Source organism: Myripristis murdjan, chromosome 18 (genome assembly GCF_902150065.1).
Source record: "Myripristis murdjan chromosome 18, fMyrMur1.1, whole genome shotgun sequence".
Lineage (NCBI taxonomy): Eukaryota > Metazoa > Chordata > Actinopteri > Holocentriformes > Holocentridae > Myripristis > Myripristis murdjan.
In genome coordinates this window covers 28,802,160-28,823,940 of record NC_043997.1, presented here as the reverse complement: position 1 = coordinate 28,823,940, position 21,781 = coordinate 28,802,160, and the positions used below count along the sequence as shown (strand labels likewise).

The 21,781-nt window shown below is 38.2% G+C and overlaps 1 protein-coding gene across 1 annotated transcript; it reads right to left on the bottom strand.

Moving 5' to 3' along the window:
- Positions 1-10,283: 10,283 nt before the first annotated feature.
- LOC115376311 (uncharacterized) lies at positions 10,284-21,082 on the bottom strand. Its single transcript, XM_030075797.1, has 5 exons — positions 20,960-21,082; positions 19,466-19,546; positions 14,334-14,447; positions 13,727-13,867; positions 10,284-12,763 (listed from the first exon to the last, which is right to left on the bottom strand). Exons 1-5 carry the CDS (start codon positions 21,080-21,082, stop codon positions 11,669-11,671), a joined length of 1,554 nt encoding a protein of 517 aa, XP_029931657.1. The 3' UTR covers positions 10,284-11,668.
- Between the last annotated feature and the right edge of the window lie 699 nt (positions 21,083-21,781).

Below are 21,781 nucleotides of genomic sequence, written 5' to 3'. Positions count from 1 at the left end.
TCATTTGAATGGGTGAGCGAATACTTTTGGTAATATAGTGTAGATAAATATAATTTTAATTGGAACTCATCACACATTAAGTATTTAGGTATTAACATACCAAAAAACATTTCATCACTATACAGTATTAACTATAATTATATCAACCAAAAAATACGTAATGATCTCACTAGATGGAGCCCGCTTACACTTGACTTTGGCAGCAGAATCAGAGCAGTTAAGATGAACATCCTGCCACGAGTGTTGTACTTGTTCCTATCCCTCCCAGTAGAGATTCCTCTAAAACAATTCAGAGAGTGGGACAAGCATATATCTCGTTTTATCTGGAATAATAAGAAACCCAGGGTGAAATATTCAACACTTCAGTTACAAAAAGAGAAGGGAGGTCTGGCCCTTCCTTACTTAAGGGATTACTATTTGTCAGCCCAGTTGAGACCTTTGGTAAACTGGTGTAATCCTACTTATGTGGCCAAATGGAAGAGCATTGAAACATCTTTAATAGACATACCAATACAGTCATTACTTAGCTGCTCTAGAGATAAAGACGAGTTGTCATTGAGTTTAAACCCAGGGATTAATTTTTCACTTAAAGTGTGGAGGGAAGTAGTTAAGAGATTCCAGATCCAAAAGGAAATAAAGTTGCTTAGCTGGCCAGCTTATGATCCAGATTTCACTCCAGCATCTCAAGACTCTAGGTATAAGCAATGGTCTCAAAATGGAATTACAGCATTCTGCAGAATTGTTACAAATTGGAACCTAGACAGCTTTCAAAATCTATGTCAGATATATGAGTTAGATAAAACTGATTTCTATAGATACTTACAGCTCCGTAGCTATTTTTGGAAGGAGGTAAAAGGTTCAAATCCAAAAGAACTATCAACACTTACCACAATATTTGTTGATGCCTATAATTCAGGAAATAACAAGGGCATAATAAGTAGGTTGTATTCTGTTTTTTTATCACTGAATAAACATTCAACAGAGTACATAAAACAAAGGTGGGAGAAGGAAATGCAAATAGAGCTAACTGAAGAGATGTGGACTGATATCTGGGAAACCCAACTTTCTTCCACAAACTCGCTATCTTGGAGAGATTTTTGTTGGAAGAGCGTGGTACGTTGCTTTATCACCCCTAAAGAGAAATCGAAACAAACCAGGACTCCATTGCCATGTTGGAGGGACTGTGGGTCAACTATGGTGGACCATGTCTTTTCTCTTCCTTTACCTTGGACTCATTCTGAAGGATTTAAATGCAAGTGATATTTATCTCATAAAGATCTTCATGGCTGCCAGCAAGAAAACCATCACAAGACATTGGCTCCAGAAACATTGCCCCCCAGTGGACACTTTTATAAACATTGTGAACCAGCTGCATCAAATGGAGCAGTTGACTTATAACCTGAGATTACAAAAAGAAAGAGGAGAAAAACTCGCAAATACCCTACTCTAAGATTAATGTGGATTCAATTGTTGTTGTGTGTACTGTGGCCTCTCTGACCTCATGTTCGGTGTTTTTTTTTTTTTTTTTTTTTTTTTTTACTCTTTTTCCCTTGTAAAAATTACACATAAAAATAAAGTATTAAAAGAAAGAACTGATTTTTGTTTGGTAAATTTGGAACATTTCTAAACATTTCTTGTTGAGAAATTGCAGAGAGCCCAGTATTTGTAGCTGTTTGGTGAGGCAGCAAAAATGACTTTCAAATTAAAGTACTAAATAAATAGTAATAAAAAGAATGGTCTTTTCTTTTCATTCATCGAGAATGCAGTAAAGCAGCGGTTCTCAACCTGATGTTCAGCAAACCAAATGTGGTCGCAGAGAGGTGCCAGTTGCAAGTGTGGGGTCCCCCAAAAAAATGTCCTTGTAAAATGGGGTCCTGGTATAAAAAGGTTGAGAACCACTGCAGTAAATCATACTTAAAGGCCCATTTCAGCACATTTCAACCTTCATCTGTATGTTTTTAATATGCCTCATTCAAGCCAAAAACAATCACTTTATTTTTTTGGTTGTTGTTAGTTCTGTAGGGGTTGCTCCAAACTTGTCGACCAGTGAAATCAAGCTCACTAATTCTAATAACTGCCATATGTTTGAACCGTAGTGATGTCACTGGTACACAAGTTTTGAGCAACCCCTGCAGAACTATATAACACCCAAAAGAGTAAAGTGATTATTTTGGGCTTGAATGAGGCATATTTAAAACCTACAGATGAAGGTTGAAAAGTGATGTAATGGTCCTTTAATAATAACATTGTTGCAATGTAGAATCAATGTAATTTCAATGCATTTATAGATGAATCAATATTGATTCAATGTTCGGATTGATTGACAATTCTACATTATTTCAATGTTGAACATAATGTAGTTGAATAAATATTGAATAAGTGTTGAGACTGATTGACAATTCTACATTATTTCAATGTTGAACATAATGTAGTTGAATAAATATTGAATAAGTGTTGAGACTGATTGAAAATTCAACATTATTTCAATGTTGAACATAATGTAGTTGAATAAATATTGAATCAATGTTGAGACTGATTGAAAATTCAACATTATTTCAATGTTGATCATAACGAGCGCTTTCAATGTTATTTTCAACGTCTCACATCAACATTGATTCAATCTTAAGCCATGACCATATCTCAATGTTGATTCAATGGATTTTTGCTTTCTGGGGTGAGTACAAGAGAAAGGTGGAGGAGAAGCTGTCTGGAGGAAATGCCAGGGAGGCATGGAAAGGTCTCAACATGATGATGGGCAGAGCACAAGAAAAACACAGTATACAACATAATGATCCCATTAAATTTGCAAATGAACTCAATTCCCTCTTCGGGCGCTTTGACCAACGGCAACACACAACAGCACAATTCAACACAACTGCGAATGGAAATGAATCAGTTCAAATAATAACAACTGAGGTGGTGGCTGCTCTTAAGAGGGTGAACCCACACAAGGCTAAAGGACCTGATGGACTAGAAGGGAGAATTCTTAAAGACTGTGCGGAACAGCTGGGTAATGCAATGACTAGACTCTTCCAGCTGTTTATGGACACACAAGCTCAGTTCCAACAATTTGGAAAACATATACAATAATCCCTATTCCTAAGAAATCAGGAGCCAAAGAACTGCAAGAGGAGGATGCCAGCTTGACTTTAATACAAGCAGTAACTGAACATTTGGATAAACCGAAAGCTTGTGCATGGATTTTATTCATGGACCTCTCCTCCGCATTTAATAGTGTAAATACAGACATTCTGTCATGTCTTTCTACTCTGCAGGTAAATTCAGCTATTTTCTTCTGGATAGAAGAATTTCTATATAGCCGACCACAAAAAGTTAAGGTGAATGATTTCATGTCTGACAGTCTTGTTCTAAATACTGGAGTTCCCCAGGGTTGCATTTTGTCACCGATTTTATTTTCAGTTTATACAAATGAAATTAAATGCGACATTGAAAATTTAACATTAGTTAAATATGCAGACAATATGGCCTTGGTGCCACGCCTTACAAATGTACAATAATTAAATGTGTATGTTAGCTATGTAGCAGAACTCACAACACGGTTTGATGACAGCCATCTTCTGCTGAATGTAACAAAACTAAAGAAATGTGTCTAGATGGTAACAGGAGCAACAAACTGTCAAACACTCTTTTTAAACCCATTACAATTAAGGGCCAGGAGGTGGAGCAAGTGAGTTCCTTTAAATATCTGGAGACTGTGCTGGACCAATCTTTCACTTTTACAGAGCATGTGGACTACATCTATAAAAAAGCACAGCAAAGACTTTTTCTGCTGCGTAAATTAAGAAGCTTTGAGGTCAGCCAGTGCACCTTAAAAAGAGTATACCAATCTTTAATTGAAAATATACTCACATTCAATATTGTGACTTGGTTTGAGAATCTGACTGTCAAAAACAAGACAAAGCTCTCTAAAGTAGTTAAGCTGGGCAGCAAAATCACAGGCTGCAAACAAATTCAACTGTCCCATCACTATGACAGAGCAGTGCAACGGTTGAGTAACAAAATTTTAGATGATTGCAGCCATCCTTTACATTATTGTTTTCAGTTACTCCCGTTAGAGCAGAGGTATAGAGTCCCCAGTGCAAAGAAAAACATTATGAAAAATCATTTGTTCCAGTTGCCATAAAACATCTCAATCAGTAAGAATAACCACCTTTAATATACAACATTCTATGTAAATCCCACCTCAGCACAATGCACTTTATATATATACAGTATTATATTTATTTGAAGCCAGCCTGCTACCCCAGTATGGAACATCTTATTTAAATCCTACCTCAGCACAATGCACTATATACTTACAAGAGTTCAGTTCTTACCATCAAGCTCTCGGCGCTATTTAATGTTGCTTTATTATGATTTATGTTACTTTTTTTAAATGTGTCTTGTGATGTACTTAGTATGTTTATGTAAATTTGTTTTTAATGTATGCAAGTCGAAGACAAATTTCTGCCCTCTGCACGCAAAAGGTAGACAAAGTATTTCTATTCTATTCTATAGTGAACTAAATGGTTTATAATGGTGTCTGGTGTGCTGTTGGTCACATTTACAAGGATACAAGGATACAAGGAAGTTTATTTGTCATTATACAACAGGTTGAATAATGAAATTAAAGTGTGGTTCCCTCTTGATTGATTAATTGATTGTATAGAAAATAAAATTATTAAACATGGAGGAGTGCAGATGGTGCATTTAGTAGTCTCACAGCCTGAGGGAAGAAGCTGCTCTGTAGTCTGGTTGTACGGCAGCGAATACTTAGTGAAAGACTTTAGTGAAAGTTATCACCACAGATTGATAAGACATGGTGTTACAATAGAATGTACTCGTTCATTCTCAACGTCAAGACGTCAAGACGCCAAAAACAACAGTACAGTGCTGACGGGCGCAGAGCAGCGCGCATGTGCGTAATAATTGTATGACTATACTGCATTATCTTTGCAAGAGTAGTGCATATCAAATGATGTCAGACATATAGGGCTCTAGTTTGGCAGACCAGGCGAGGCGGGGGCGTAGCGCAGATGCGCTTCGCCAACTGGGTATGGCCAGGCGGATTTTCCAAGTTTGGCACGCCGTTCTCGGTGGCGCAAGTACTCCGCCGTCCCTCCTACCGGTGGAGGGGAGGAGAGAAGGCATGGAGTGGGTTTGACACAGTCGATTCACATTTAACCAATCAAATGAGCCCCTGTCCTTGCCTTTAAAATGCGCTGCGTGAAGGCGTAATGAAAGTTTACACAGCTGACAAGGAGGTCTATTGCTGCAGGCGGAGCGGAGCTCAGGAGACAGGCGCGGAGCGGAGACCGGCGAGCAGTGCGGACACGTCACCAAAACCTCACAGGCAGGCTTCCGGAATGTCAGACACATGAACAATGCAATAAATACCGAAAAAAACACTATTCAATGCTATGATCACAATCAGCACATACATATATCTCCATATCAACTGTCCCCCCTTACCAAAAAGTAGTATACTCAAGTAACTTATAAGTATACTTTTTATGAACTAAGTATACTCTCTGTGAACTAATACTTAGGTAAGTATACTTTTCAGATTACTTTGAATGTACTATCAGGAATATACTTAACAAAAGTATACTTAGTTTATACTGATGAGTACACAGACAAAGTTTAAGTATAATCCAAGTATAACATACTTGATATACTTTAAGTATATTATCCAATAGTAGTTAAAACTTAGTACAAGTATATAAAAATGTTGTACCTGCTTGCAACATGGAGTGTTATTTTACTGTATTAGCTGGCTTGTTGTATAGCTATTTTACACATTGGCTGCTTTGCCATAACACATACACTGTGAGTGTAGTGTACTGCTTATACTTGACTACATTTACACTTAAATACTACTATATTTATGTATATACTGTTTATAGGTTCAAGGTTGCCAGTTGCCACACACAAGATTTGGAAGTACACAATGCTCAAATCACAATTCAACTCATACTTAAACTATCATCCATCTTTCTTTATAAAACACATTTAAAAACAACAACACTGTGCCAAAGTGCTTTACAATTAAAAAAAAAAAAAAAAGAAAGAAAATACACACTGCACATGAATCATCATATTGTAGTCACGTTCATATACATTCGGCAACATACAAATGATAAATGTCATCAAAACACATCTTTCGGGACCATATTTGGCCAGATTGCACAAACATTACCAGTCTTCTTAACAACATTAATGAAATTACTCTCTACCCCAGAAATGAGCATCAGTGTCGATGTAGGACTGGCTGGTACATTGTAAGACTTGGATGTGTGTGTTCCCACATTTATACATGCTTTTGAAAAGATGATCAGTTTAGATAATGGTCCAAGGTCTCAGTGGGGTGAAAGAGTGTTTTTCTGTCAGGTCATTCATATTTATCTAGTTGGTTCTCTGTTGGACCTCTTGACCCAGGCTTGAAGGGGCCCTACACCCATAATGAAGGCTGTATATGTATTTTTCTTTTTGAATGTTATGAAAGTAACATAATATAGATGTAGTATTATAATACAGATAGAAATATAATATGACTTGAGTCATATTATATGACTATGATATGATTTGAGATATATATGTGGGTCATTCCATGTCATTTCACCAAATGGCCCACGCACTTGGGTCTCAAAAAATTCTGAAAAATTCACCAGTTGTTCCTTATTTATCCAACAGGCACACTGTAAAATTGTAGTTTGCTCGGATGGATACTTTTTGAGATACGGCCAATTTAGTGAGGGGAGTATGTGTCAATTTTGGTGTGATGTTCGCACGTCCTTATTTTTCCTCCATTTTCAGGTGTCAGTATCTCAGGAACTACACCACATAGGAAACTGAAATTTGGTACGATAATACACCTCCACCTACTCTCTCAGAATATACAAAAACATCTGTCATACATCATACCTGGTAGGCATGCCAGCACCTCAAAAATGGAAGAAAAAAAAATTATACCGGTTTTGTGGTCGACCATTTTTGGGCCTTCAGAAAACAACTTTGTATTTGCCCTAGCTTCTTGATTTTTTCAGAGCTTTGAGATACATACATGGACTGTTCAAAGCATTAATGATTAGTAAGATATATGCATCGGTTTCTGGATGGCAGCTTCTCCAAATCCCCCAAAAAATTTTCATGTCACATTTTCATTGGCCCATAACTGCATGTAGGAATGTCTTAAAAAATCTGATCTCTGTTTTAATTTAAAGTTCAAAGCTTACTCTTTCTTGGGATATAAAAGATTTATACAATTTTTCCATTTTTCCATTTTGAAGATAATCACACCAAAATGGTTTCAATTTGTAAACTAGTCAATTTTATGCATTTTTTATGGATGGTGAAATTCAGAATGGGTACTTTACTGTGAAAATTTGTAAGCGAAAACCCAAACTGTATGAATGTGCAGCTTAAGAGATTTGGTAAAACGTTCATGAAAATGTTGATGTTTTGACAAATAAATGCATTTCTGGTGCAATGGTCATTGTATTTTAGGTTAATAATGACCAAATAACAAACAGTAAATGAATATAAGACACAAACGCAAGCTACAATGGTTTAATATTGAGGAATTTCAATATTCGTGAGTGGTGAAATAGCCCCATGTTTGGGATAACAAAAAAATGAAGAACTTGCATAAAGAAAAAATGTTTTATATCCCAAGAAAGAGTAAGCTTTGGACTTTAAATTAAAACAAAAATCAGATTTTTTAAGACATTCCCACATGCAGTTATGGGCCAATGAAAATGTGACCTGAAAACTTTTTTTTGGATTTGGAGAAGCTGCCATCCAGAAACCGATGCACATATCTGACGAACCATTAATGCTTTGAACAGTCCATGTATGTATCTCAAAGCTCTGAAAAAAATCAAGAAGCTGGGGCAAATACAAAGTTGTTTTCTGAAGGCCCAAACATGGCCGACCACAAAACCTTTTTCCATTTTTGAGGTGCTGGCATGCCTACCAGTTATAATGTATGACTGATGTTTTTGTATATTCTGAGAGAGTAGGTGGAAGTGTATTATCGTACCAAATTTCAGTTTCCTATGTGGTGTAGTTCCTGAGATACTGACACCTGAAAATGGAGGAAAAATAAGGATGTGCCAAAATCGCACCAAAATCGACACATACTCCCCTCACTAAATTGGCCGTATCTCAAAAAGTATTCATCCGAGCAAACTAAAATTTTACAGTGTGCCTATTGGATAAATAAGGAACAACTGGTGAATTTTTCAGAATTTTTTGAGACCCAAGTGCGTGGGATGTCCTGAAAATTTGGTGAAATGACCCATATATATATATATTGTTTATTGTTGTTTTTATTTGATATGGACATCGCAAATACATTGACACTGTCGCAGTGGACAGACCAGATGCTTTGCTTGGGTGATTATAGCACACGTGCTCATTTTCAACACCAGTCCATAGGCGGCTTTTCTAAAACACACAGAGCATATGATCAGCAATAATAAAAACAGAATTCATGTTCGCAACAGTGATATATATATATATATATATATATATACAGATATAGAGAGAGAGGGCTATAGTATAATATATAATAGAATAATATAATATATAAGAGAATAGAGTATAATATATAATAGAATAGAATATAAGATTATATAGAGATGTGAATATGATATGTAATTATCATTTTATAGTGTTACGATAGAGATATACTATTATATAATATATATACAGTACAGGCCAAAAGTTTGGACACACCTTCTCATTCAATGCGTTTTCTTTATTTTCATGACTATTTACATTGTAGATTCTCACTGAAGGAATCAAAACTATGAATGAACTCGTGGAGTTATGTACTTAACAAAAAAAGGTGAAATGACTGAAAACATGTTTTATATTCTAGTTTCTTCAAAATAGCCACCCTTTGCTCTGATTACTGCTTTGCACACTCTTGGCATTCTCTCGATGAGCTTCAAGAGGTAGTCACCTGAAATGGTTTTCACTTCACAGGTGTGCCTTATCAGGGGTAATTAGTGGAATTTCTTGCTTTATCAATGGGGTTGGGACCATCAGTTGTGTTGTGCAGAAGTCAGGTTACTACACAGCCGACAGCCCTATTGGACAACTGTTAAAATTCATATTATGGCAAGAACCAATCAGCTAACTAAAGAAAAACCAGTGGCCATCATTACTTTAAGAAATGAAGGTCAGTCAGTCCGGAAAATTGCCAAAACTTTAAATGTGTCCCCAAGTGGAGTCGCAAAAACCATCAAGCACTACAACGAAACTGGCACACATGAGGACCGACCCAGGAAAGGAAGACCAAGAGTCACCTCTGCTTCTGAGGACAAGTTCATCTGAGTCACCAGCCTCAGAAATCGCAAGTTAACAGCAGCTCAGATCAGAGAGCAGATAAATGCCACACAGAGTTCTAGCAGCAGACCCATCTCTAGAACAACTATTAAGAGGAGACTGCGCGAATCAGGCCTTCATGGTCAAATAGCTGCTAGGAAACCACTGCTAAGGAGAGGCAACAAGCAGAAGAGATTTGTTTGGGCCAAGAAACACAAGGAATGGACATTAGACCAGTGGAAATCTGTGCTTTGGTCTGTCCAAATTTGAGATCTTTGTTCCAACCGCCGTGTCTGTGAGACGCAGAAAAGGTGAACGGATGGATTCCACATGCCTGGTTCCCACTGTGAAGCATGGAGGAGGAGGTGTGATGGTGTGGGGGTGTTTTGCTGGTGACACTGTTGGGGATTTATTCAAAATTGAAGGCACACTGAACCAGCATGGCTACCACAGCATCCTGCAGCGACATGCCATCCCATCCGGTTTGCGTTTAGTTGGACGATCATTTATTTTTCAACAGGACAATGACCCCAAACACACCTCCAGGCTCTGTAAGGGCTATCTGACCAAGAAGGAGAGTGATGGAGTGCTGCGGCAGATGACCTGGCCTCCACAGTCACCGGACCTGAACCCAGTCGAGATGGTCTGGGGTGAGCTGGACCGCAGAGTGAAGGCAAAGGGACCAACAAGTGCTAAACACCTCTGGGAACTCCTTCAAGACTGTTGGAAAACCATTTCAGGTGACTGCCTCTTGAAGCTCATCGAGAGAATGCCAAGAGTGTGCAAAGCAGTAATCAGAGCAAAGGGTGGCTATTTTGAAGAAACTAGAATATAAAACATGTTTTCAGTTATTTCACCTTTTTTTGTTAAGTACATAACTCCACATGTGTTCATTCATAGTTTTGATTCCTTCAGTTAGAATCTACAATGTAAATAGTCATGAAAATAAAGAAAACGCATTGAATGAGAAGGTGTGTCCAAACTTTTGGCCTGTACTGTATAATATATATAATAATCCATTGTTAGTATTCAGTATCTATGAATGATTCATGCTGGCCTTCTGTTTGTTTTCAGCATCTCACATTCACAAGTTGCAGGGCAGTCTAGTCACGTTCATGCACATTCGGCAATGGGATTACATACAAATGATCAACTTCAACCAAAACACATTTCTTCTGAACCATATTTGGCCAGATCGCACAAATATTACCAGTCTTCTCAACAACATGGATGAAACTACTCACTACCCCAACTTGCGGGTCTTTACACACTGGCCTTCTGTTTGTTTTCAGCATCTCAACTAAAATACAACAATTTTTCTCACACTCACAAGTTGCAGGGCTTTGATGTTCACAGCTGCTTTTAAAAACCACAAGGTCGCCAAGCAGGCAAAATGTGCCATCATTCAAGCGTGCTGCATTGTTAGATCTTTTTTTTTGCCTTTCATACCTTTCACTGTGGTACAGCACTCCATCAATCAAAAAACGTCTATATGACCAAAAGCAGTCACCAACAGTAAAGTGGTTACCCAAAGATCAACACAAGTTTTGTATAGCATGCCTATTTGTCACATTTGCTCTCACAGGGGGGTGCCCAAACCCTGTAACACTTTCATTCAGTACCTCGCATTTTTCAGTTCTTCGTTCATTAAAGTGCATTTTTTCGACAAAGGACTGAAACTTTGGACATCTTATCTGTTTGAACCTTTTTGGCAACTCTCTCCACAAGAGGAACTTAGAAGCAATTTGGGAGGGGACATATTGGGTTCCGTGAAAATACTTTAGCAGAGTGCCCATATTAGATTCAAATACAAATGTCGACGTAGCCCATAATGGACCCCAATGTCTTACACTCTGGTGGACATGTGTTAGCAAATGTATGTTGAATGACATGTTGTGTTCGCCATAGAGTCTCTGGAATTGTATCACAAATTTCTTTAGAGACAGTTCAGACATGAATGTACAGCTAGACTTGACCTGATCTTGTAGTAGTGTATACATGCTAAAAACGAGTAAGAAAAAATGGTTCCAAAACCGGGCAGGGAGTATGCCTTTTAAAGCAGGCAGAGCATAAAAGAGGAGAAACGCTCGCCACTCCGAAGCTTTCCAAAATTTCCTCTCATTAAGCGATCTTGGGGTCCTTGTTACCTCAACAGGAGGTTTTATTTGTTTCAGTCGTCAATTCACTTCCTCTATTTGTCTGCCGGTATACCAGGGCCTCTCGTGGTTTTCAGTATCAAACCACAATGAAGCTATCTGACGAGTGACTCCCAAGCACACATTGTGTTGGTACTCTGGGACAAAACCATTTATCAACTGAAAATGCTCAAGCTTCATTAAAGGAGATGGCCCTTTGACTCCATACACTGGGGTTTTCTCTGTACCAACCATTGCATGCCTGTAATGATCTTTTTCATTTCTAAGTTTAGGTTCTGGTACGGATAGTTTTTACCGCCTTCATGGTAACAAAAGTCACAACCATAGCGACCATTGAACTGCCTTGTGTTACGTAGCATCGGACGAGCAACCGAGTCACAGCTCGAGATTAGAACAAACACTTTTGAGATGCGATTGTTTCCCTGAACATCTTGCCATTCAACACCTTTCTTCTCCAACAGTGAGGCCTCTTTAACAAGGGGTGTTAGTAATGTAAATACAGATGGTTTACCTGGCCCAAACCACAACGCTGACACCAAAACATGTTTTTTCCTCACTTCTGGTTTTAGCTCTATTATCTGACACTGGATGGGCCAAATGCTACATTTGGAACTCTTGAAGACTGGTGCACCATCACAGTTCCAAATAAGAGACAAATCATCCTTTCTGAGAACTCCAGTGTCACATAGTTTTTGATATTCTTGACCAGACTCTGTGTCAGAAAAAAACCCAGTGGTTGTAGTTTTCTCATTAAGAGTTACATCATGTACTTCTAACAGTTGCTTTATCTGTCCATAAAGTGGCAAAACAATTAAGTAAATGCCCTTCTTTAAATTTGCTTCAGCGTCAAAAACTGTGTTGCATGAGTTACACTGAGAAGGGCAGTCTGCTCTAATGCCAAAGTATGTCAGACAGTTTTCACAATAGAAGTGAACATCAAAATCAGAGGAACTACCAAATTCTTTGTTGAAGAGGTAATGTGATGCCAGGATAAGACCTGGAAACATTATGTTAAACATTTCCAATAAGTGACTTACTGCTTCGCTGGTTAAATTATGCCGTAACACATAAGACATCAGCATCAATACAGTCTCTTTTTTTGTAAAACTTGCCCCAGGAAACAACAGATCATCTGTTGGTTTGTCTTCTGAAGACACAGGCATGCTGTCCGCATCAGCTTCAACTTGAATCAAATCTTCCTCGGCTCCTTGACTTCCAGCAATCACACCATCATCAGACAGGTTCTCTCCAGGATCTGATGGATCGTCCTCATTCTGCATGTTGACAAAGAAAAAAAAAGATTTAGTTTTATTCTTTATTTAATAACTCTATTTCTGAAAAAGGCTGTATAGCCAAGAGATGTTTATTCACATGAGATACCTCTCCACTCAGCTATTTTATTCAAGTAAGGCTATGCTAACTCAGTGGCCTAGTGGTAGAGTGTCCGCCCTGAGACTGGGAGGTTGGGGGTTTAATCCCTGGCCGGGTCATACCAAAGACTCTAAAAATGCTACCCATTGCCTCCCTGCTTGGCACTCGGTATTTGGGGTTGGAATTGGGGGGTTAGATCACCAAATGATTCCTGGGTGCGGCACCGCTGCTGCCCACCGCTCCCTCAGGGGATGGGTCAAATGCGGAGAACAAATTTTGCGTCCTTTGGGATGTGACCATCAGATGGACTTCAACCTTTTTAAGATTACATAATAGAACATTTTGGCTCTACTACTGAATGACTGTGTTGAAATGTAAGCCAACTGATGTGATTAAGATTGTGAAATCCACATTTTTAATCCTGTGGCCTTTTAATGGCTTTCCTATGTCTCCATACCATATATGTTTGTTCAGAAATTGTGTTATATTCTGCTTTGTTAAAAGGCATTTTCATCTGAACTGTGTCTGTCACTGTCTGATTTCTCTATGCATAGGGAGGGAAACTGAAAACTGCACGCCTAGCGGTTGCGTTCCTGCTGTCAGACACATTTCGGATAAAAATGCATTTTATTACATTACGTAGTAATTAGTACATTACATTGATTTGAGCGTTTATCCAGACATAAGTCTGGGAAAACCCGTAATCTAACACAAGGCTAGGAAATTTTCTCCAACAGATATTAGGTCTCACAGACAGTCTCACAGACAGTAAGACAGTCTCACAAGCAACAATGATGACACTAACACTAACACACTAACACTATTACACACTACCAAGGCTATTGAAGCCAAATATAAGTACATACCACTGAAGGCCCAGTCATGCTTTCTTCATCTGAATCTCCCTGCGTCAAGTCTCTACTGGCTCCTTCGTTTTCACCGCCCGTGCCCTCAAGATTCTCCTCATCAGCCTGGCTCTCCTCAAAACGAGATGCCTCTTCCTCACTCTGAGGGTTAAAACAGAAAACAATATGATTTACCGGTAGTTTTGTTCCATTTCATTTCTAAGCTCTCGAGTTAGTCTCAATAAGGTTATCTTTCTATGTTACCGGCTTACTTTACATGAGATATTGTTATAAACTGAGTCGAACCTGCCCGTCCAAAAGAATCTGATAAATCATGCATGTAATAAATAGGGATGGGCACCTAATAGAAGGGATGGTACCGAAAGTACAGATTCAAATAGATACTACCTAGTATTGATTCACTTATGATAGAAAAGGTGCCTTATTTATGTACCTACGATGACTGAGAGTGCATGAAAACGAGTAAGTATGAACGGAGTTGGGGTCCTTTTTATTATCCAAACAGATAATAAAAGTGTATGATTACAGGTAATACAAGTATCATGAGTGAAATTTGAACGTGGCTGACAATACTATTATACTACTGAAGCAAAATCTAAGTACATACCATTGAAGGCCCAGGCATGCTGTCTTCATCAGAATCTCCTTGCATCAAGTCTCTACTAGGTCCTGTGTTTTCACCGCTCATGCCCTCTTCAGGATCAGATGCATTTTCCTTTGCCTGCAGATAAACATACAAAAATATCACATTTTATATTCCATTTCAACACCAGCTGTTCTAGTCTATGCAGGATTATCTTTTTGCGTAGTAGTTGACAATATGTTTTTTTTAAGTATTTTTTTTGGCTTTTTGCCTTTATTTGATAGATAGATAGATAGATAGATCTTTTTTATTTCGGTTCATCCTCCATTGCCACATACAGACAATACAGAAAAAATATACAGCTAATTAGAACCGAAAAGGTGTAGGCAGAAGCCGTAGCTTATATAACACCTACCCTTTCTTACATCTTTCATGTTATTTCACCAAAGCAAAGATCAAAAGGAAAGAAAATCGAATCAATAAATTATCAATATACCATAAACAAAAGGTGACACTGTGATCAGTAAACACTCCTAATGTAGACAAAGTGCTACAGATCAAATGCAAGATTCATAATATATATACATATACACATACATACATATATACATACACATATACACACACACATACATAAGCACACACATACACTCACATACATATATATACACATGCATACATACATACACGTATTTCTATAATAAGGATTTGTATTTATTAATTACCTTAAGTTTAAACATCTTTTTGAATTGACAGACAGATGTACATGATTTTAGCTTATCACAGAGACTGTTCCACAGGTAAACTCCTTTAGATGAAATGCACCTACTACGAAAGTTGGTCCTAACCTTTATAATTTTGAACATATTGGTTCCCCTAAGGTCATACCGGCTTACTCTGGGTGAGAACATTTCCTGAATGCAGCACGGAAGTTGGTTGTTATGTGCCTTGAACATTACAAGATTGGATCTTAGTTCAACAATATCATTGAATTTTAAGGTATTTAATTTAATAAAGATTGGGTTTGTTGGGTCAAGGTATTTTGAGTGATTTACAATTCTTATGGCCTTTTTCTGTAATTTAATTATTGGATCAACATTTGTTATGTAAGTATTTCCCCACACCTCCACGCAGTACGTAATGTATGGCAGAAAAAGTGAACAATAAAGTAAGTATAAAGATTTTTGATTTAAGAGTTCTTTGGTCTTGTATAGTATTGCAATGGATTTTGACATTTTTGATTTGATATTGTTTATGTGTGTTTTCCAATTAAGTTTGTCATCAATTGTCACTCCCAAAAATTTGGTTTCGTATACACGTTCTATTTCAACATTATCGATTTTGAGCCTTGGCTCACAGTCTATTTTTCGATTGCTGAAAATTATATAATTTGTTTTACTTAGATTTAATGTTAATTTATTGGTTGCAAACCAGCTTTTAAGAACTTTCAGCTCTTTTTCCACTGCATTCAGGACCTGTTCCAAGTGTTTACCAGAGCAATATATACTGGTATCATCAGCAAACAACACAAATTTTAATAATTTGGACACCTCACAAATATCATTGATGTACAAGATAAACAACAAAGGGCCTAAGACTGAGCCTTGTGGCACACCATAAGTTACTTTCAATAGTTTTGATTTTAGTGGGGCGGCTTAGCTCAATATATCACAACAATCGTTCATTTTGTGATAAAAGCACCAAATTTGGTAGATGTGTTGGTGGATATATTTCAAACAAATCTGGATATTGGGCCATCACAAAAGCGCCCCCTAGTGGCCATAGCAGGTATTTGATTTGTTAAAATGAATAAAAATATAAAAATGATTCATTAAAATATTTAAAAAATGTAAATACACATTAAATTAAGAAAAAATACAGTTATACACACTCAGTTTCTCAAACACTTTCGGCCCCCCCCCCCCACCACAACCACCACTGCAAGCCAGCTAGCCAACGAGCTAGCTAGCATATAGTCAGGACCGAAGTTACAATTTAGTCATAATTATTGATTAATTAGCATAATTATTGATTAGTCGCCCAAAGTCAGAAATGGCTATCAGTTTCCTATTTGTCAATATTCTATATATGATTGTTTGGTATCATTGTAAAGGGGACCTTCTCAGCTTTCATTTAAGCCCATGGGTGTCTCTTTCTGACAAACACAGAGGTCACATGACCTCCTTAAACCATAAATTACACACATTTTCCCACATTTTTCGCCTAAACTATATAGTTTCTTTTATCCCTGTGGGATCAAGGGATATCAAGGACCCAAAAGACAACATCCACAATACCTAATGGACTTTGAGGATTCAGGAAATGTATGATATACCCATACTATTTCTTTGTGAGAGGTTATTGTGAGCCTTAAAATAGCAGTAACTGACTCAGGCCCATTCACCTCCATTCATTCTCCAGCATTACATAAAAATGACCTCACCAATTGTTTACTGTAGATATAATGATATTATTACTAATACAAATGTAACAATAATCAAAGGCCAGGTAGACATTTTTCATCAATTTAATTAATTAGTAAAAATTAACTGAACGTGGCCACTAATTGTTACAAATATGGATGATAATGATTGGATCAAAACAGTAGTGCAATACAATTTTTTTGTGATCACATTTTTTCTTCTTCAGTGCATTACATATTCATGCAAAGGTCACTGACAAGACCTGCTGGAATGTGTTTAGGCAGCCCAGTGATCTACTCAACAGGCTTGGTGAAGGTCTGGAGGTGAATGACTCCACCATCATGGATGCAGAAGTGTTCTTCTGCAAATTATATGGTGCAGTCAACACAAACAACATCAGTGAAGTCCGTTTGGGCATGTTTGTCAAGAGCATGACCATAGAGAGACTGCCACCCACCAGAGATGCTCTGAACTTTCACATCCAGCGTGTTCACTTCCAGACTTTGGTCTGGCGGCAGGCCCACTTGCAGTACCCGGTGCTCCCACCCCCTGAAAATATGGGATGGAAGATGGAGGACAATGCGCTTGTTCCTGAACTCATGTCACTGCCTGCATAGTGACCTGTGGCTGCACAACTGGATGCCAAACCCATGCACTGCATCTTGTCAGTGCCGAAAGTCAAGTGACCTTTGCATGAATATGTAATGCACTGAAGAAGAAAAAAAATGTGATCACAAAAAAATTGTAATGCACTACTGTTTTGATCCAATCATTATCATCCATATTTGTAATAATTAGTGGCCACGTTCAGTTGATTTTTACTAATTAATTAAATTAAAAATGTCTACCTGGCCTTGGATTATTGTTACATTTGTATTAGTAATAATATCATTATATCTACAGTAAACAATTGGTGAGGTCGTTTTTACGTAATGCTGGAGAATGAATGGAGGTGAATGGGCCTGAGTCGATTACTGCTATTTTAAGGCTCACAATAACCTCTCACAAAGAAATAGTATGGGTATACCATACATTTCCTGAATCCTCAAAGTCCATTAGGTATTGTGGATGTTGTCTTTTGGGTCCTTGATATCCCTTGATCCCACAGGGATAAAAGAAACTATATAGTTTAGGCGAAAAATGTGGGAAAATGTGTGTAATTTATGGTTTAAGGAGGTCATGTGACCTCTGTGTTTGTCAGAAAGAGACACCCATGGGCTTAAATGAAAGCTGAGAAGGTCCCCTTTACAATGATACCAAACAATCATATATAGAATATTGACAAATAGGAAACTGATAGCCATTTCTGACTTTGGGCGACTAATCAATAATTATGCTAATTAATCAATAATTATGACTAAATTGTAACTTTTACAGCTTGGCATACAGCAGAAATGAATTCAGCATTAAATAATTATACAGAAACAACAGATAAAGTGCTTTTCCTCAAAAATGCCTACCATGTTGTTTTCTAAGGGGCTTTTTCAATTTTCGGTCCTGACTATATGCTAGCTAGCTCGTTGGCTAGCTGGCTTGCAGTGGTGGTTGTGGTGGGGGGGGACAGAAAGTGTTTGAGAAACTGAGTGTGTATAACTGTATTTTTTCTTAATTTAATGTGTATTTACATTTTTTAAATATTTTAATGAATCATTTTTATATTTTTATTCATTTTAACAAATCAAATGCCTGCTATGGCCACTAGGGGGCGCTTTTGTGATGGCCCAATATCCAAATTTGTTTGAAATATATCCACCAACACATCTACCAAATTTGGTGCTTTTATCACAAAATGAACGATAGTTTAGCTATGCCGCCCCACTATTTTTCATTATTGAGTTGTACATATTGAAGCCTTTCCTCCAAATAGCTTTTCAGCCAACTATGAGCTGTTCCTCTAATACCATATCTCTATTTTCTTCATTAAAAATAGTAGACAGTGGACAAGAAAGGGGGAGGCAGAGAGAGAGGGAATGACATGCAGGAAAGGGCTGTCCGACGCGGGATTCGAACCGGGGCGACCTGCAGTGAGGACTGCAGCCTCTACATGGGGCGGCTACTCTGCTCACGGCACCACTTGCTGACCTGACAATATGTTTTTGTCATGGTATCTATTTTTAACTTGGAACAACGTGGAGAACACAAAGTTAACCTACCCTTTTGGAAACTGTATTCTATTTACCAAAATCATTGCACAGTGGGTTAGCTTTAATCCCCCACATTGCATAGCTGACAGTTATGTTTTCTTAACAAAAATATTATAAGGCAGGTGTAAGAAATAGAGCCAGATATAACCCTATATGACATAGAAGACATAGAGCTGATGTGATTTGGATACTAATGAGCTCTGTTCAACCAGCTGGGCAGCTGTAGGAACATAGGCTAAGCGCATAACTGCAGTCCCGTTCACTACTTCCTGGACGAGGCGTACACATTGGTTTCCTGTGAAATACTATTGGATGAAGTGATTAATCAGATGTGGTACAAAACCCTGAAATAAATCACTTCATCCAATAGTAACCAAAGTGAGCTTCCTCCTTGAAGTACTGGAGCTGGACTACAGTTATGCCGTAGTCTAATTAGTCTAACCATACAGCTGGTTAAAACTCATTCCTTAGATCAAATGTTCTTTGGAGGAGCTGGTCACCTCCAAGTCGGAGGTGCACGACTGAAGTATGTAAGCACTAACAAGATACACTGTGAAGGTGTCTGAATTGTAGCAGATTGACAACATACCTTTGAAGATCCAGGCATTGCAACCCTGGAACCCTTGCCCAGGTTTTCTTGGGAATGCGCCAAGTCCTCCTCTCTCTTTCTCTACAGGTTTACCAGTGAAAAGAAAATGAGTTAAAGAAGGTCACTTAATTACAAGGGCATATGAATGGCAAATACAGAATCCTACCTTGCTATACTAGCTTGAAGCTACCTTACTTAATTCAGTTAGCTGGGAAATTTATCATTTTCATTTATTGACAAGACACTTGCCAACTGGTACTACTTTCGAATAGAAAGTTCTGGAATAAAATATATTAGGGCCATGGGTGCAAAAATGCAAACCCATCACCTGTGAAAAAGGTGACAAAGAGCCCTTACACACGGATCAAATTAATTTGGATTTAAAAAGTTTATTTTCACCAAAAGGTGACAAATTTGCACCCCTGCATATTCAATGGAGACCAATATGTCCTTTTCAGCCAAAGTCCTAGCCATTTTAGTCACATAGTATGAAATGAATTGATAAAATGGTGTTCTTTGCAGTACTTAGAGAAATGCACAAATTCTTGAATTTACATCAGCAATCACACCATTTGATGAGTAGATGACATACAGCTGATTGTGTATTCATTTGTGTGTCTGGATTGGCTAGGTGTTTGTATGTTATAGGTTACCGATACTGATGTGAGATGTGTTGAGGTAACATTAGTAAGAATCCCCGGTTTGTTTGTCTACTACAGTGACATATTCTCAACCATTTCAGGCCATGAACCCCCAAAATCATATTTGAACTTGGGATCCCCCCAATTTGTTTTACTATTTTCCACAGATAAATATTGTGAAAATAGCAGATCTACAGGCTCACAACGCCTCGTGTTGCATGGCATTGTGAGCCTGCAGATCAGCTATTTTCAATTTTTGCCATCATTATAATATTATTAAAATCATTATTATTATTATTATTATTGTTATTATTACTACTACTACTACAATTTGGCCAATGTTTTTAGCAGTTTGTTGATTGCTTAATCACTTTTGAAGCAGTATTTTTCTTTGAGGGTCTTACAAGTCCCTAATTTATCAGTTCACTGTCATCTGGGGACCCACCCATAATTCTGTGGGGACCACCCTGGGAGTCCAGACCCACAGGTTGAGAACCACAGTACGTCCTTTTCAATGTTGGTTTTCTCCGGAAAATAAACTTAGCTCACAAAATGTGGCACAGGTCGCTGGCACTAGCTGGCTAGCAATAACAGACAAAAACGACTGGGTTTTGTAATGAAAATAATGTTTGATCGTTGACACCGATTTTATAGGATACCACACTTTGGCATAAGACCGGGCCGGCGCTTTCGGACGGTGTGTGTGTGTGTGTGTGTGTGAGAGAGAGAGAGAGAGAGAGAGAGAGAGAGAGAGAGAGAGAGAGAGAGAGAGAGAGAGAGAGAGAGAGAGAGAGAGAGAACACACACTCTGATCTATCGGTCATGTCACCTGAGTATTATCTACGTAACTTACCTGTCTTTTCCATCTGTACTTGGTTCTCCTTGGAATCTCGTCTGATTCACTCTCCAAATACTTCTGATAACCTCCACGTTTTTGAGCCATAATAAACTGCTCTAGTAGGCTAGGCTGATACATCTACGGCTAGGCGAGATCTGCGTGCCCGGTCTTGTGCACTGCGCATGCGCGCAGGGCGTGCCGCGTCCCCACGCATCCCAGAGTCCTTTGCTACGAAGACGGTTATCTTCTAGCAAACGCGCCAACTAACGTTAGCTAGTTCAAACGTGAGCAGTCATGGAGTATGCGCTGTTTTATTTCAAAGTCGACAAGACTGTGGAGGTCGGACCAGTAAAATCCATCAGGGATGAGGATATGAGTAGTGGTGGGCAGGTGAAGCCTCATGAAGCACTGAGGCTTTCCTAACAATTGTGCCGAAAAAGATTCAAAGCTTCAAGGCTTCAGTGACGGTGACATCTGGTGGACAACTGAAGCCATAGCAACCTCTCGAGCACGACTGAAGCACTGACACTGTTTCAATCCCGTGTCAGCAATTAAAGTTCAGAAAAAAACTGCGTGGTCATTCAAGTGTTTTGTTCATTCATACCAAATAATGATTACATCGTCATTATACATAAGTGCAACTAACATCTTTATTAAAAGGGGAAAAAAATAATATTCAGACACTCTCACCCTTATTCTAAAACACATTCCAGATTAACCCAAAGAATAAATCTAAATGATATGAAGGGTTAAATGTTGGTTAAGGATTTATTTAAAGCTTTAAGCTTTATTTAAAAACTGTACATAACACAGGGTTCGTACACTTTTTTCATGGTC